Genomic DNA, 18,275 nt, shown 5'->3' on the forward strand with positions numbered 1-18,275 from the left:
ATCGCCAGATGATCAGCAATCTCCTCCCTCACCTCCCACAGTAGCCTGGACCGGACATCTCATCCGGTCCTGGCGACTTATCCAACTTGATGCTTTCCAAAAGCTCCAGCACATCCTCTTTCTTAATGTCTATATGCTTATGCTTTTCAGTCCATTGTAAGTCATTCCTACAATCGCCAAGGTCCTTTTTTGTAGTGAATACTGAAGCAAAGTATTCATCAAGTACCTCCACTATTTCCTTCAGTTCCATACAAACTTTTCCACTGTCACATTTGATTGGTCCTATTCTCTCATGTCTTATCCTCTTGCTCTTCACATACTTGGGGTTTTCCTTAATCCTGCTCACCAAGGCCTTCTCATGGCCCCTTCTGGCTCTCCTAATTTCATTCTTAAGGTCTTTCCTGCTAGCCTTATAATCTTCTAGATCTCTACTTGATTAGATTTTCAATAGCCTTTGTGCACCACAGTTCCTGTACCCTACCATGCTTTCCCAGTCTCATTGGAATGTACCTATGCAGAATGCCACGCTAATATGCCCTGAACATTTGCCACATTTCTGCTGTACTTTTCCCTGAGAACATCTGTTCCCAATTTATGCTTTCAACCTCCTGGCTGATAACTTCATATTTCCATTTACTCCAATTAAACACTTCCCTAACTTGTCTGTTCCTACACCTCTCCAATGCTATGGTAAAGGAGATAGAATTGTGATCACTATCTCCAAAATGCTCTCCCACTGAGACTGTTCCAGCGATTTACTACCCTCTCTGTTAAGAACTTTAATCTCTGCTGTGAGTGGCTGAATTTTTTTTTTAGGTTAACCCTTGATTCTAGATGCCCAGTAAGGGGATCATCAATTCCACATCTCCCACTTAAGCACTGTGTAAGAACTTTGTACTTAAGAATGATGTCACTTCTGACTGCAAGCTCAGTTGAATTTAATCTCTCCTCCAATGCTGAAATCAAACCTGGTGAATCTCTTTTGCACTCCATTTATCATAGAATGTCTTTCCTTGGTTACAGATATGAGACCTGTACACAATATTACAGTGAATCTCTCCAATGCTCTTTACAAGTGGAATCAAATCATCTCGCTTGCAACTCAGTTTTCCTCAGAAACTGTGCTGTTTGCCTTTCTAATTATTTGTTGGACATGACTGTCAACTTTCAGTAACACGTAGAGAGGCACTCAGACCCTTCTGAACACAAGTATCAGTTTTTTATCAGCTGAAAAATGCTGTGCTTTTGTTATTCTATTAAATAATGGACATTTTTCTTTCTTATCCATCTCTATGCCCTTGCCTAGTCACTTATCGTGTTGATGCCCCAGACCCTCTAGCGCATCTTCAACCACATTACATCTGACTGCTTAACCTTGCATTGTACTGGTACTCTTTGCAAAAAATGTTCATCACCTGGTTCTGCTGGGAGTATTATAGCTATTTCAAAGTTCAGAGTAAATTTTGTTATCAAAATACATACTGTATATGTCACCATATACAACCTGAGATTCATTTTTTTGTGGGCTTACTTAACAAATCTATAGAATAGTAACTATAACAGGATCGATAAAAGTTCAACCAAAGTGCAGAAGACAACAAACTGAGCAAATGCAATTATAAATAATAGCAATACATTACAAGAATATGCGATAATGAATTAAAGAGTCTTTAAAGTGAGATAATTCGGTATCTCATTATATAGAGATTGTGGATCTTTGAATCTCTGCTCTGAGTTAATTTGCTCGTCCAGTCGGCTGCTTTTTCAAAACTCTTCTGCACAGCTTAATTTTCACAAAACCATTAACAAATTAGATTGTAAAACTTTCAGCAGTGTTTGAGTCAAATCTAAGAATATTCTACCAAAAGTATAGTGGATGCACTAGTCCTTGAACAGGGAAAGGATGACAGGTACTGTGCAATGGGTCACTGAGGTGTAGAGAAGGGGAGATAAGCCAATTAGCTTATTGTATGAAAATGTATAGGAAGGCAATTGCAAAAGAGAATTGATTAAGAGTCAGGCTTTTTACACACATTGACATAAAAGATTTGGTGCCAAGCAAGAAGGATGGTTAGTAGATGTTGCTGAAACTTGATGGCCTTTCTGAAGCATTTTAAAGGGTGAGGAAGTGGAGAAGCATTGAGGTTCAGGATAAAGATCAGTGGGCAGTAGCTCTCAGGTTGCTGAAGGCTGTAATGCCTAGAGTATAATTGGGAAAAAAATGGTGGTTGTATCCAAGATGGGTTGAAAAGGGAAGGTGCCTGAATTTGCCATGTATAAAGCTATATTTCATATTGTTTGCATTTCACAGTCAAGAGCAAGTATTAATTACTTGTATTAAAGGACAATGCTTTGCTAAATTGGAATTATGGTGATGGAATATGCTCATTTAATATCATTGTGGTTCAAATTTCCCATCAGACTTTTCATTATTGTGATGTTTGAGTATATATGCCCAATATGAATGGAGCAAATTTGCAAATTTTTTGTACACTATGAATGCTAACAAAGATGACTTAAACTAATTGTACTGGTGTTGTTGAAATTCTCATTAATTGGCAGTAGCAAAAAGGCAAAAATGACCCTTGAAGCTTTGAATAAACAAATGGTGGGGGGGGAAGAGTGTAATGTTGAAAGGGTAATTATATTTGCTGAATTGTTAATATCATTTATTAGCTACCTTGGAATTGCTTGCTGGTTCCCCAGTTTCTGTTAGAGGTATACATAGTCATGCACTATGGAAGCAGGCAGTTTGCCCCGGATTTGTATTGATTCTATTCAAACCCCATTTTATTTCCCCTCTTTCCCCCCCCCTCTGCCACTTCCTTTCAACCTGCCACAGGTTTAATAATTCACCACACACTGAAGGTAATTTACACTAGCCAATTAAGCTACTGATCTAAATATCTTTGGATCTGAGGAGAAGTCAGAGCACCCAGGGGAAAACCTCATGTAGTTACAAGGAGAACATGGAATCTTTATGTAGACTGTATGTGTATGAAGTTGTGAATGAGGACCTGGTCACTTCAGCTATGATGCTGTGCTGGCCTTGTAGCACTTTCTGCAAAGAGTTGAGAATTTTCTCCAGGACATCTTTAAGGAGCAGCGCTTCCAAAAGGTAGAGTCCATCGTTACCTTTTGGGTACTCACTCCCCCCACCCCCACTTCACCCCAGGATATGCCCTCTTCTCATTGCTACTACCAGGAAGGAGGTAGAGAAGCCTGAAGATACACTCTCAATGATTCAGGAACAGCTTCTTCCCCTCTGCCATCTGAGTTCTGAAGGAACATTGAACCCATGAACACCACCTCAATACTTTTAAAAATTTTTTTGTACTACTTATTTAACTAATGGGATTCATCAGTTTTTTTCTCTTATGTATTGCAGTGTACTGCTGTCACAAAGTTATCAAATTTCATTACATATGCCAGTGATATTAAATTGAATTCTGATTCTGAATTAAAATGCAGATCCATTTCACTCATTCATGAGGTTAGTGATGAACACATCGTCAGTTATATATCTGTGCCTCATCCTTTTGGACTTGTTGGAAAGTTGATTACCATCTGTTGACCCTTTTGTTATTTGAAATGGCTGTCATATCACCACATTAATCTCCACCTTGCAGTTATAAATAGTTTGTTTATTTATGTAACCATGGTTCAAAGGACAAGCACGCTATAAACTGATTTAGGCAATTGGCAGACTCTTGTACTCTTCCACTAGATAGACACTGGAGGTTTGGGCTTGCTCACAGAGGTGACATAGTAAAACCTGTTTCTGGTGGATGGCACTTAGAGTCATGGCTAATACCTGTTAACACTATAATATTTTGTTATTCTATGGTGTAGTTTTAGGGGGGTATGGAGGTCGTTTAACTAAGAATATCATTCTATGAAATTCAGCAAGTGCATGGAATACATTTTTTGCAACAGTAAAATACATTAAAACAAGTTATAAAAATAATAGAACTTGACAGCTATGTTTTTTTATATAGGTGAAATTTGGGAATCTTTAAATTTGGTATTTATTTAGCTGAAAAATTGCACAAAACTACTATACTTGCTTTAATCTTCAAAAGTTTTGGTTTGAGGCTTTAAAAGTGTATTTCCTGACCAAGGGAGTGGAAAATTCAATGGGAGATGGTATTTAAGATTCTTCGCAATCTCAAGTTGTAAAGTTTTGAAATGATCAGGTTCATGCAGTGTGCAAGGCAGATGTGTAACCATATCCTTCGGGTAACCTCACATTTTGGCAACTTGTCACTTCTCATCCTCCTTGCCAAGAAGAAAAGCCCTAGCTCGCTCATCTTTGTTCCTCCTAAGATATGCTCTCTAATCCAGGCAGCATCCTGATACACAGCCTCTCTAAAGCTTCCACATCCTCCTTACAACAAGAAGGCCAGAAATGAACACAGTACTTTGGAACCAAGCTTTTGAAATTACCTCTATTCTGTGCAAGGAAACATGAAGTTAACACATATCTCCTATTGTGTATATTAGCTGATCAGCCTAATGCATTTCTTTTGTTCTTGAAATAGCTCCTGTCCTTGGGTGTTGGTTTAAAGGTCAATCTGCTGAAAGTGTTGTGCAGATCTCCATCCCATGGTCACAGTTGTGCAGTATTATCAATTTCTGGCAAAACCTGATGCTGTTTCTTTATCTCTTGAGTGTTGAAGAACGTGATCTTAATCTAGCTCTTGCAGGGTAAATATAACACCAACATTCGTGTTGAGAACAGTGTAACCTGTGTTTGTCTGAGAAACTCCAAAAATTTGATACCTCTTTACAGAATTGTTCTTCTGTATCCTTTCCACCGGGTGGTAACTTGTGTAGAGCAATTTCCACTGGGTCTCCTCTTGCTGCTGCCGTCAAGAAGGTGGTACAGGACCCCAAGACTCTCACTGCCAGGTTCAGGAACAGTTACCACTCCTCAAGCATCAGGCTTTTGAACCAGTGGGGATAACTTCACTTGCTCCATCTCTGAACTGTTCCCACAAGCTTTGCGAGTTCCCACTCACTTTGAAGGATCTCATGTTCTCGATATTAATTGCTTGCTTATTTTTTCTTTTGTATTTGTAGTTTGTTGTCTTTTGCATAGTGATTGTTTGTCCGTCCTGTTGGTTCTTCATTAATTATATTGTGTTTTTGGATTTACTGAGTATGCCAGCAAGAAAATGAATCTCAGGGTTGTATGTAGTGACATATATACACTTTGATAATAAGATTTATTTGGTAGCCTGTAGAGTAGTAGTAGTATGGCATTTGTGTTGTGTCTTAGCCAAGCCAAACATATCTGTCCTTGATTCCTCTCTTTCGTACTGCCACATTCTCTTCAATCAATACTACAGCTTTGATTTGCTGAACACCTTGGCTTACAAATTAATCTGCATATTTTCCACTTAATGTAGCCTTGGCAAATATGTAGCCTTTGGCACCAGTTCCATCTTAGCAATACTCTAGGGAACAGCAGGGAAGGTGTCTTCATTTCTACTTTCAATAACACCTTTCTTCACAACTCTCAACTAGGAATGATGCCATTAAAAAGAAAATCACACCACTACACCAGCTGGCAGCCTTTTAAAACCACTAGGAGAGGGGGGCAAATCCATTTAAAGTTCAAAGTAAATTTTATTATCAAAGTACATACATGTATGTCACCATATGCAGCCCTGAGATTTAACAAATCTACGAAATAGTAACTATAACAGAGTCATTGAAACACCGCCCAACTAGGGCGTTCAACCAGAGTGCAACAAACTGCAAATGCAAAAAGATAAATCAATAACAATAAATAAGAAATAAATATTAAGAACATGAGATGAAGAGTCCTTGAACATGAGTCCATTGGTTGTGGGACCATTTCAATGATGGGGCAAGTGAAGTTTGATTTAAGAGCCTGGTGTTTGAGGGGTAGTATCTGGTGGTGTGAGTCCTTAGGCTCCTGTGCCTCTTCAGTGATGGCAGCAGCAAGAAGAAAGCATGTCCTGGGTGGTGAGGGTCCCTAATGATGGATGCTGCTTTCCTGTGAGAGCGTTTCACATGCTTGTCCTTGTCCTTCTCTTGCCTGCATACAGGCAGAGGCTAAAGAGCAAAGTTTTGAAGATTAGGGCAACAAAGAGCTGGTTGCAGGAACAAAGAACTCCAATTTGCTTTTGAAGAGAAATGCATGAAAGGGGCATCTTCCTTGTGCAATGGTGTTCATTGGCAGGAAGTTGCCAAGGATATGATTGTATTTTATAAATCTGTATTTTTTTGAGAAACCCCAAACGGTGAACAAATTCAAGTCCATGCACTGCTCTCAACTTGAAAGTCATGGTTGCCCTTGCTGTCAGAGAATTTGCCTCAGGACTTTTACAGGATTGCTGTGCTGAGTTATATCACACAAATTGCTGCCTGGCAGAACTCATCTCAAGGCAGCTTTTGACAACACCGCAGATCTCCCAAAAGTGTAAGCATTCATCAAAGGCAATCATGCACTCACTTCAAATCCCTGCCCGGTTAGGATCAGCCTACTTCAGTTATAATTCAGTACAACATGGCTAACAATCTGATTCTGAGTAAAATCTGAAAATGCTGGAAACATTCAGCAGATCAGCCAACATCCATGGAAAAAGAAAAAAATGCCTCGGGACTCTCACCTCCTGTTTCAAGAACAGTTACTACCCCTCAGCCATCAGGCTCTTGAACAAAAGGGGATAACTACACTCATTTAAGGACTCTTACCTTGATATTTCATGCTCGCTATTTATTGCTGTTTATTTATATATGTATTTGCACAGTTGTCCATTGATCCTGTTTACAGTTACTGTTCTATAGATTTGCTATAAAAAGAATCTCTGGGTTGTATGTGGTGATGTGTATGTACTATAATAACAAATTTCACTTTGAACTTTGATTTAATCAGAATGTAATGTGGAACAGAAGGAAATATATACAGCAGAACAACTACTACTAAATAAAAAGAACAAAGTATTAATTCCAGTGTTATTTCCATTTACTATCTGCATACATTGATGTTAAACGATGTGGGAGATATGCATTCTGATAATTTGTAGCAGGCATTTTAGAATGCAGCGTATTGCATTTTATCAGCTGGTTTTCTTTCTTGATTTAATTTTTGTCTCCTGAAGACATTGACTCTCAGGCAAGCATGTACGGTATCTGTGAATGTGTGCAAAAGCAAATCTGCTTGTTTTCAATGTAGTGTTTTAATAACTTAACCACTGCAGATGTTAGAATTCTCTTACCGGCAGCATTGAAGCTAGGTCTGGTTTGAAATATCGAACTGAAGCTAATATATAGGACCATTATTAGAAACACTCAACTTTCTCCCTCTTTTTGCACTACGTATTTAATTTATTTTTATAGATGCTTATTGTAATTTATATTTTTATTACTGTGCGTTGCAATGTACAAACAACAAATTTCAGTGCCGGTGACATTGAACCTGATTCTGATTCAGAGCTGTGGAATGTGCCTTGGCGTTTTCAATGTGTTTGTTTATAAATTGGAACAGAACCAAAATCACCCCAACATCCAGGGTTCTGACTTAACGTAAGCAGTGTTTATTTTTTTAATATCTGTGGATAAAGCCAGAAATTCAAAGGACTTTAATGCAGTATCAATAATAGCCCAAGTATTATCTTAAACTGCATTAATATTACTAATATACTTTTGCAAAACTATTAAATTGAGTATTGTAAGAGATTTTCTTAAGCTACCTCCCTGCTCAACATTCAGTATCTTCAAATAATGCAACTTGTGAACATAAACTAATAAAAACGTCACCTGATACCAACCATTCCTCGTCTATTAAAAGCTTCCCAAAGTCAACAAATGAAGTATGCCTTATTAAGACAGTCAAGATATAATTGCCCAATTCCAGCTTCTATCATTAATGTTTTGAAGCAAAGCTGTCTCATTCTTTTCTAACTGTGCCAACATGGTGTCACCCTCCTCCTTGTATGCTTAACATGAATAGTATGTCATTACAATTTGGTATCTCAGTGACACACAAATGGCTCGTTCCAGATATCCTCTTGTATCATCTTACAATAGAAATTCTTTATGGTGCAAAGCTGAATGACAGTTTCCTCTGAACGATGGCAGAGTTCTGTTGAATAGGGTCTAGTGTTTATCTTCTCAATGCATTGCTTTGATTTATCCGTACCAAGAGAACTTGTTTCTGTGGAAATTTTAAAGCAACATACACCCTAGCAGATCTACCAGAAGTGAAAAGCAGGACATAAGTGAACAACCTCAGCAACACGATGAAACGTATATTTCTGTGTTCGTTTCTGTCTGCAGGTGTAAGTAACCCAGCTGAAATTGGAGTTAATATTTTTGTCCTTTTTTTAAAGTCTAGTCGTAGTTCTGTTTTAAGTTTCCTCTGGTTATGAATTGCTTTACTGAGTAGACTATAAGTACATGGATTCCCTGTGTTTGTGCTTTGTAAATATAGAGTTTAGAAATCTCAAGTTCAAGTTTATTGTCTTCTGACTGTACATGTATACAACTAAATGAAACAAGGTGCTTCCGGACTACAGTGCACCCACACAACATATATTGCACACAGTACATAAATCAAAATATTATACTGTAAGTTAACAAGTCATAAGTCAAATTGCATGTAGTAAAGCACAACACAGCCAAACGGTAAACAGCTCGCTCTCCTAGTGATGGGACCTCGGTGGTGGCAGGGTATTCATTAGTCTCACTGCATAAGGGAAGAAGCTGTTACCCAATCTGGCAGTCCTATTCCTGATGCTTCTATAGCTCCTCTTGATGGTAGCGGGTAAAAGAGATTGTGTGATGGGTAGTAGAAGTTGCCAATAATGCTTTGGGCCCTTTGTCTGCAGCACTTCCAGTAAATGTCACAAAGGGAAGAGGAGGGAGACTCCGATGATTCTCTTGGCTACTTTTACTGTTTTGTGGTCCGATGCCTTGCAGCTTCCGTACCAAACAATGATGTGGCCAGACTGGACACTCTCAATGGTGCTCTGCTAAGAAAGGTGTCAGAATGGGGACGGGTAGCTCTACATGCCTCAGTCTCCTCAGAAACTGGAGATGCTGCTGTGCCTCTTGAGTAGTGTGGTGGTGTTGTGAGACAAGGTTAGATTGTCTGTTATGTGCACACCAAGGAATTTGTGCTCTTTATTCTCTCCATGGCAGGATCTGGATTGATTTTAGAATTTAAAATAAGGCTACTATCCTGAAAGGAAAGTGAAATACTTAAGATGCCCTTGATTTTTTTTTTAAAGACCATCTGAAATTTTACTTTGGTTGAGACAATCCCTGTGAAGTTGCTGGATTTTTAGATTGTCTAGTTACTTTTCCTACAGTTCATAAATTTGCATTGTAACAGTAAATTGTTGGACCAAAGCAGAAGTCACATTAAAATTTTTTGATGTTATCCAGATTGCAAGTGTGAGATTTGGATAGAGTATATGAAAAGAAGAATGGAATTCAGAGATGTTTACTTTTTTATTAAAAAGTGAAAATAAATGGCTCATCATACAAGTCCTTTCTCGGTATGTCTATGTGATAAAGTTTGAAGATAGGAGGAATACCGGTGATGATATATAGATACACATATTGTATATAGAGGCACCACCTTTGAGCACAATAATGAAGGCAGATCTTCAATATATTCAAGGGCCTTTTGTGGTCCGAGAATACACCCTCCAGATGTACCTCCAATGGAGAGCATTCTAACTGGCTGCAGCACCATTTGGAATGGGAGTCTGCCACACAGGATCAAAGAAAGCTGCAGAGGGTTGTAAACTTAGCAATGCCTCAAAAGGCAGTGTCCATCATTAAGAACCCCATCACACAGGTCATACCTTGTTCTCGTTGCTACCATCAGGAAAGGGGTACAGAAGCGTGAAGGCGCACACTCAACGATTCAGGAACAGCTTCTTCCCTTCTGCCATCTGATTCCTAAATGGACATTGAAGCAATGAACACTACCTTACTGCTTTTTTATTTCTATTTTTGCATAACCTACCGGTATTTAACTTAGCTGTGATTAAAACTGTCCAACACTTCACTGGCACCAGCCCACCCACCATCGAGGACATATGTAGAGAAAGGTACCAGAAAAAAGGCCAGCAATATCATGAAGTATCCCACCACTCTTCTTATGGACTGTTAGTCCCACTCCCATCAGGGAAGAGGTGACATACCTCCAAGCGTCCAGCCTAATCAACATCTCCACCCATTAACCAGACACCACCACTACCTGCACATTACCTAGTGTCACTTTATGTACATACAATCAGTCTATATGTATAACAATTACTTGTACATTGTGTTTTACATGATTATATATTCATATTTATTGTTTTTGGTGTTCTTTATGCTTATTGTGGGTTTTATTTTGCTGCATGGGATCCAGAGTAACAACCATTTTGTACTTCTTTACACTCAAGCACCTCATCTTGATGAACAGGAGTCCAGACAATGAGCTTTTGCGAGAATGGCAGTGCTGGGAGCACAAATAGACCTTTACGGGTCCACATACCCTTTGTCGTTACTTCAAAATTGTTCAGAGTTCAAAGTAAATGTATTACCTCAGTACATGTATATTACCGTACACTGCCTTAAGATTCATGTTCTTTCAGGGATTTACAGAGAAAAGGAGTCTTAGGGCCATAGAGCACTACACAGAAGCAGGTGCTTCGGCCCATCTAGTTCATGCTGACCTTTTGTTCTGCTTAGTCCCATCGTCCTGCACCATAGCTTTCCATACCCCTCCCGTCCATGTACTTATCCAAACTTCTCAAGTATCACAGTTGAACCCACATCCACCACTTCACACTCAATTCACACTCGTACTACCCTCTGAATGAAGAAGATCCCCCTTGCGTTCCCCTTAAGCATATCGTTTTTCACACTTACCTCGTGACCTCTAGTTCTAGTCTCACCCAATCTCAGTGAAAAGAGCTTGCTTGTTTTTAAAATGTAGTAGAATTTCATGAGAAACAGAGTCCTAGATGGGTGGGGTTGATGGGTGGGTGGGTGTGTAAAGCTTCTATGTGCATGACCTTAATATAACCCAAATGCTCTTTCTCCAGTTTGAGTAATCATTGGATAGAAGGTCCTACAAGTCAGTGGGAATGAACGTAGAACAGCACATTGCAGGCCCATTGGCCGATGAAGCATTGCACTAATCTTAGAGTAGGTTAAAAGTTGTCTGTAAAGGGTGTTAAGATGCTGGCTAACCCAGCATAACTGAACAAAAGCAACTTGGTCCTTGATACTGAAGATGATGTCAAGTGAACATACTGATACTTTTTTCCCCAGTGAATTTGGAGGATTTGTGAGAACAGGATTGGTACTGGTTTTTTTTTGCCAGTGTTTTAGAATGCATGCTGCAGCTAGTCTATGTCTTGGAAGAAAGGCTCAGGCCAGGTCTGAAGTCTTGATCTTCAAAATTATTTTCCTTAGTTGACCGAAGGCCATGCTGATACATTGGTAGATTTCGTCATCAATGTCTTCCTGGTTTTAGAGCAGGGGCTCCCAAACTGGGATCCACGGACCGCTTGGTTAATGGTTAGGGTCCATGGCATAAAGAAACTCCTTTTCTCAAGGAAGAGGAAGCATTCTAGGTTCTCACTGTGATTGTTTATTGTATCTTATTTTAACACTTAATTCTCAGTAAATTTCTTCAAAGTGTACTATTATATAATTCAAACATTTTAGTCTTTGAGACTGTGCTAGTATAGTGAACTATTGTTTTCAAATCTTATTATTCAAAAATAGCACAAGTACATCGAAGTAACAACACTTACAATGCCTCAAAAAAGAAGAAATTATCTTAAGGATTGAACTGTTTAACAGATTACAAACCAGAAGTAATCTGCTGGCTGTGGTTTGCGTACACTGCAGATGTGAAAGACATTATATTTCAAACTAATTTTTTTATCGCATATTCAGGAACTGTGTTGCTACCAAGGGCAGCATTAGTTGCTCTTTCTCTAGTAGCTCTTAAATCGAATGGCTTGCCAGGACTTTTTAAGTAGGAAATTATGATTCATCCACATTGGTGGTCTGGGGTAATGCATGCAAAATGCTGACGGAACTCAGCACGTCAGGTCGCATCTACAGAAAGGAATAATCAATCGATGTTTCCAGCCTGAAATGTCGACTGTTTGCTCCTTTCCAAGATGCTACCTGACCTGCTGAGTTCCTCCAGCATTTTGTCTGTATTGCACTGGATCTCTAGCATCTTCAGAATCTCTTGTGTTTATGGTAGGTGGTCTGGACCAACCATTAGAAACATGGAAACATAGAAAGCCTACAGCACAATACAGGCCCTTCAGCCCACAAAGCTGTGCCGAACATGTCCTTACTATAGAAATTACCTAGGGTTACCCATAGCCCTCTATTTTCCTAAGCGTATACCTATCCAGGAGTCTCTTAAAAGACCCTGTTTTATCCGCCTCCACCACTGCTGCTGGCAGACCATTCCACGCACTCACCACTCTGTGTAAAAAAAAAAAAAAAAAAAACACCTTAGCCCTGACATCTCTTCTGTACCTACTTTCAAGCACCTTAAAACCGTGCCCTCTCATGTTAGCCATTTCAGCCCTGGGAAAAAGCCTCTGACTATCCACACGATCAATGCCTCTTATCATCTTATACACCTCTATCAGGTCACCTCTCATCCTCCGTCACTCCAAGGAGAAAAGGCCGAGTTCACTCAACCTATTGTCATAAGGCATGCTCCCCAATCCAGGCGACATCCTTGTGAACCTCCTCTGCACACTTTTTATGGTGTCCACATCCTTCGTGTAGTGAGGTGACCAGAACTGAGCACAGTACTCCAAGTGGGGTCAGACCAGGGTCCTATATAGCTGCAACATTACCTCTCAGCTGTTAAACTCAATCCCACAGTTGATGAAGGCCAATGCACCATATGCCTTCTTAATCACAGAGTTAACCTGTGCAGCAGCTTTGAGTGTCCTTGGACTCGGACCCCAAGATCCCTCTGACCCGCCACACTGCCAAGTGTCTAAACACAAGATAAATCATAAAGATGGCAGATTTCTACTCATAATTACAACAGAAGGGATTTTTTAAGAAACATAATTATTTCATAACTTTTTTAAAAATTTAAGCACATTAATTGACTAACTTTAGGTGACATGGTAGGAATTAATTATACTCTCTGGCTGTTAATTAAGGCATCTGGGTTACTAGTCCTGTAAATTAACTGCTGTACCTCCATATGACATAGCAGAATCAGGCCATTCAGCCCATTGAGTTTACTGTGCCATTCCATCATGGCTGATTTGTTATCCCTTTCAACCCCTTTCTCCTGCCTTGTAGTGAAAATGTAGATAATTTTCAGAAACTGTTGAATGTCTTATATAGGGCCATATGTAAATGTCATTACTGAATTGCAATTTTAAAATCCTGTTAACTAAGAGATCTGCAAATACATGTTCATGGGCTAGGGAATTGTTGCAGATATAAAGCTAATAAAGCATGCTTTTATTCAGTGACCATGTACCACTTAAACTCTAGATAATTTCTTTAACCAGACATTGTATCTGCGGAATTGATTGCCACAGACAGCTGTGGAGGCCAAGTCACTGGGGATATTTAAAATGAAGTTTGATAAGTTCATTATTAGTGAGGGCATCAAAGGTTATGGGGAGAAGGGGTTTGAGAATAATAATAAATTAGCGTGATGGAATGGCGGAACAGACTCAATGGGCCAAATGGCCTAATTCTGCCCCTATGTCTAATGGTCTTATGGTAATGCTGAAAACATCCTAATATAGTATTAATACCCTTAGATGCTATAAATAGCATTTTACTTTGGGAAAAAAAATATCCCTTCCTCTTCTCTGTGCCAACTTGGCTAGTCAATAGCATACACTGCTCCAAGTTAGATAGTTAAGCATTTAAGCTCCTAACACACATTGTAAGCTAACTTTCCAAGTACAATACCAAGGGAGTGGTACATTGCTGAATGCTTCTTTTTTTAATGGATGAAAAGTTTAGCCAAGTTTTCGTCTGCTTGTTCTGTGGGCTAAAAATATAATTGGATGCAGTGAAAAAGGAGGGAGGGAGGTCTCCAGAACTTTGACCAACAATTCTGCCACATATAATGTCATACTTCTTTAAATAACTAGTTGTTAGTCTCATTTTAAAACTATTTATTTGGTAGGGGGAATAGCTACAGATTTGTTTTATGCAATGTCTTCATTCAAATTAATTATGCCTGAATACTTGTCTGGTACATTTCTATGAACTCTGACAGCCTTTGATATTTATCTTCAAGATTACTCATGTAATGTTAGATGTTGAAAGAGTAGGTTATCATGGGTGAAGCACACATGCTTTCAGTTTGGATTTGAGGGAGAGACTCTGATTGGAAGACCTGTTTTTTAAAAAAAAATGTGTTCATAAAAATCTTTTGCTCCAAAATATAAGGGAGAGAAATATATTTATTCTGAAACTCTGAGAAAATGTACTTACATGTCACTAACTTTGCATCTTGTGCTTTGTTATTTTTTAACTTGGACAATTGTTGAATGTTCTGTCAACTCTTGGTCCTGTTCAGTCTACAGTTCTGAAGTTTCTTCTTCCCTGATCCTGCCAGGCTCATCTTTATCATGGATGTTCATTCCCTTTATTTATCCCAATATTTATTGCTAATTTATTATTTATTTTTGTGTTTGCACTGTTCGTTGTATGCTGCACTCTGGTTGAACACTCAAGTCAGCCGGTCTTTCATTGATCCTGTTGTGGTTGTTATTCTATAGATTTATTAAGTATGCCCACAAGTAAATGAACGTCAAGGTTGTGTATGGTGACATATATGTACTTTGACAATAAATCTACTTTGTACTTCACACCTGTACTCCACATCGGGATGGTCTGAGGGCTCTGTCCTTGGCTTCCTGAGCACAGGCCTAACCAATTTCCCTCCACCAACGAACTGGGCCACATATCTGAATTTCTTGGATTGAATAATTTCCCCTTCAACTCCAATTGCTCTCTCCAGATCAAAGGTGTAGCTTTGAGTTATCAGATGGGACCAGGCTTCAGGTATCTTTTTAGAACAACTATGTATGGCTGGGGAGGCCAAGTCATTGGGTATATTTAAAGTGGAGGTTGATAGGGCCTTGATTAGTAAAGGCATCTAAAGGTAAAGGGAGAAGGATTGCAAATGGTGTTGAGAGAAATAATATATAAGTCATGATGGAATGGCAGAGCAGACTTGATGGGCCAAATGGCCCAATTCTGCTCCTATGTCTATTGATCTTTAGTGGGATGTATAGAATAGACTCCTCCCACTCAGCAGCTTAATCATATTTTTCTCTCCTTCCCATGTGTGATTTAAAAAGTCTTAACTTGAAATGTTAGCTCTGTTTTTTCTCCCCCACAGATGCAACCTGACTGGCTGTTTCCAGAATTTCCTGATTTTATTTCAGACTTCCAACAGCTGCAGTTTGTTTGATTTTGTATTCAGTACAATGCCGAGTTGACTTTGGTGTTTCTGAAACCAGATGATTAGGATTCAAAAATTCATCCTTGGAGTGATTCTTTCTAATAAACTTTTTTTATTTTAAAACCTTTCACTGTGTCTTCGCAATGATATGACTCAGTTTAGAAGCTCAGTTAATAGGGTTATGAGAATGAACTTTTGTACTATTGTTCAAGGATCTTCACAATTGCTGCTGCTAATGTTACAAAGTACTTTCCGCAACCCACCACTGCAGACTGTTTCCCAACAGTTCGTGACAGGACTGCTTCTAATGAAGGCTGGAAGTCATAAAGAGTTTTCAGCGTTGATTCATGTGAATGAATATTGTATGATATGATCTGAGTTGATTTGCATCCTGACCTTCAAGTGTACTTTTTTTAATTTAAGGGATTAATGAATGATGGTAACAGTCACCTTGGCCCATCTCATTCATTGTCATCATAGCTTAGAATGTTGATGGCTAATTATAGTGGGACAGCTTGTTGGAAACTAATAAATAACTTGAAATCTTTTTGTTTGAACTTGGCTCATTTCACACAATAGATAAATCTGAAACAATTTGAAGTTATGGTACTATTAGTGATGTTAGCATGCTCTTATGTTACTAGTAAAATTAAATGGATTGAGAAAAAATTGTGCTTGTATAGAAAACAGATAATCTGAAAAACCTCTAGTCTTTCAGCAATGGTTAGGAATAAAGAAATAAGGTTTTATTTTGGACAAGCCCATTAGTAGTCCATGAAAGGTGCCATATGTGGACTGATTATATGCTTAACAGCCTATGAATTAACATGGGCAACATAGAAAATGCTGGAGGAACTCATTACATTGGGCAGATTCAGTAGAAGGGAATAAACAGTCGATGATTTGGGTTGAGACCCTTGACTAGTACTGGAAAGGAAGGCAGCAGAAGCCAGAATAAGTAGTGGTGGGGGGGGGGGGGGAAGGGGGAGGGAGTACAAGCTAGCTCGTGATGGTTGAGACCAGGTAAAGGGGATGGTGGGTAAGGGAGGAGAGTTAAAGAAGCCAGGAGGGGATAGGTAGAAGAGGAAAAAGATAGGAAAGGACAGTGGACCATGGAAGAAAGAGAAAGGAGTTGGTGAAACGAGAAGGGGTGAGAGTGGAGACACGAGGGGCATTGAGAAAAGAGAGAAGGGGGACGGGGGAGAAATTACCAGAAGTTGGGGAAAAAAACGCTATTCATGCCATCAGGTTGGAGGCTACCAAGATGGAATGTGAGGTGTTGTTCCTCCAACCTGAGGATTTATTCCTCTCCATACAGTAGGTGCTAGGTGACCAGCTGAATGGTCCAGCATTTTGGAGGTGCTGGTCAAGCTTTCCAGCATCTGCAGAATCCCTGAATTAATATAAGCATTATCTGACTATAACTATGATGACACTTTGAAGTCTCAATTAAATTACAAGCTTGTATTGCAGTCTTGGGTGCAGAATCTCTTCTCCTGTCATGTTATTTTATTACATCAGGTGTTGTGTTGGGCAGGTGTTAAATAAATCAAAATGCAGGGTACAAAATCTGAAGAAGTATTTGCATTAATCAGAATAGGAAAATACATTGGCAATTATAGACAAAGTTCTCTTATCAGCCTTTGAGTCTTCGCAACCTCCTTGCACAGAAATTCATAATGCTATTCCCACAGGATTGGCTTGGGCAGAGAGCCAGTCAGTATCTTAAGCAGCTGATGTCAGCAGTTTTCAGTGGCATTCGTGGTGCAGCATATGCAATGTGATGGGTCTCTCACTAGTGCAGCTAAACGTTTTTATGGAGAATGCCTTGCAGGATCTGAAATTCTTTTGTCTAGATATGTGTGTCAACTGTAAGGTCTTTTCATTCAGCTTCCTTTTCAAATATTTGGGACCTGGGAGGGAAAATCTAAAACCTGTCACACGGATGTGCATCCGATTCTTCGAATTAGGTTTCTGATTAATGTATTGCCTGCGTCTGAGTTGTTTTAAGTGCCTGAACACACAATCCTGTATCTCCGCACTCATTCAGCTTTTCTTTCTGCATTGCAGGCACATGAGTGGAACAAAAATGATGAGCGACTACTGCAAGCTGTGGAGCATGGCGATGCCGAGAAAGTGGCAGCTCTCTTGGGCAAAAAAGGGACCAGTCCCGTCAAGCTGGACGGCGAGGGGAAATCTGCGTAAGTGAATCAAATACCGCCACCCCTGCGTTTAGAATTCTGTTTGGTGGGGGGAGGGAGGGAGGGGGGGATTATTTTTGTTTTGGTTATCAACCTTTGTAAAAATCCCTGTTTTAAATTGTCCTATTTATTTTTAAATACTTCCTTTTAATTGGTATGTCTTTACTGCTGTATTTTTCTGCAACTTTTAGTTGTAGAAAACAAGGCCGGAGTTGCTGCTTTGATAATGATGCATCTTGGTTAGAACTAAATGTTTAATGTAGATAATAAATCTGTGGCTTCTATCATTCCTAGTCTCAGATTCTAAATTATCCACATATCTGATTTGGGGGGGGCGGGTAGTTTCTGTCAGTGACACATTCATTTTTGCAAATTGCTGCAATCATATTGTGAAATTATTGATTCCCTTGTAAATTCTGCATCATTGGCATTGATGCCTAACATTGTTTAATATAAATTAATCTGCATTGCTAGTTGTATTGCAATGAAATATGGCATTTTGAAGTGTAGTCGTGCCAATTTTTGTATATATTGCAAAAATCTTATTTAAAACTGCCTTTGTAGTAAATGTGATTTATTGCAGTAGCCATTAAATATTACCCCAT

The 18,275-nt window shown here is 39.1% G+C and overlaps 1 protein-coding gene across 5 annotated transcripts in view; it reads left to right on the forward strand.

The window, feature by feature from the left end:
• Positions 1–18,275, forward strand: part of rai14 (retinoic acid induced 14) — a 210,030-nt gene that overhangs the window by 89,674 nt on the left and 102,081 nt on the right. For 2 of the 5 annotated variants that reach the window (XM_073064190.1, XM_073064193.1), the window contains exons 1-2: positions 17,271–17,345; positions 17,540–17,670. In XM_073064190.1, coding sequence (XP_072920291.1) covers positions 17,286–17,345; positions 17,540–17,670 — 191 coding nt within the window. In that variant the 5' untranslated portion in view covers positions 17,271–17,285. Of the gene's footprint in view, positions 1–8,211; positions 8,313–17,264; positions 17,346–17,539; positions 17,671–18,275 lie in introns of those variants that run through there. The other 3 variants (XM_073064191.1, XM_073064194.1, XM_073064192.1) reach the window with 3 other exon arrangements.

This window comes from Hemitrygon akajei, chromosome 13 (assembly GCF_048418815.1).
Source record: "Hemitrygon akajei chromosome 13, sHemAka1.3, whole genome shotgun sequence".
NCBI lineage: Eukaryota > Metazoa > Chordata > Chondrichthyes > Myliobatiformes > Dasyatidae > Hemitrygon > Hemitrygon akajei.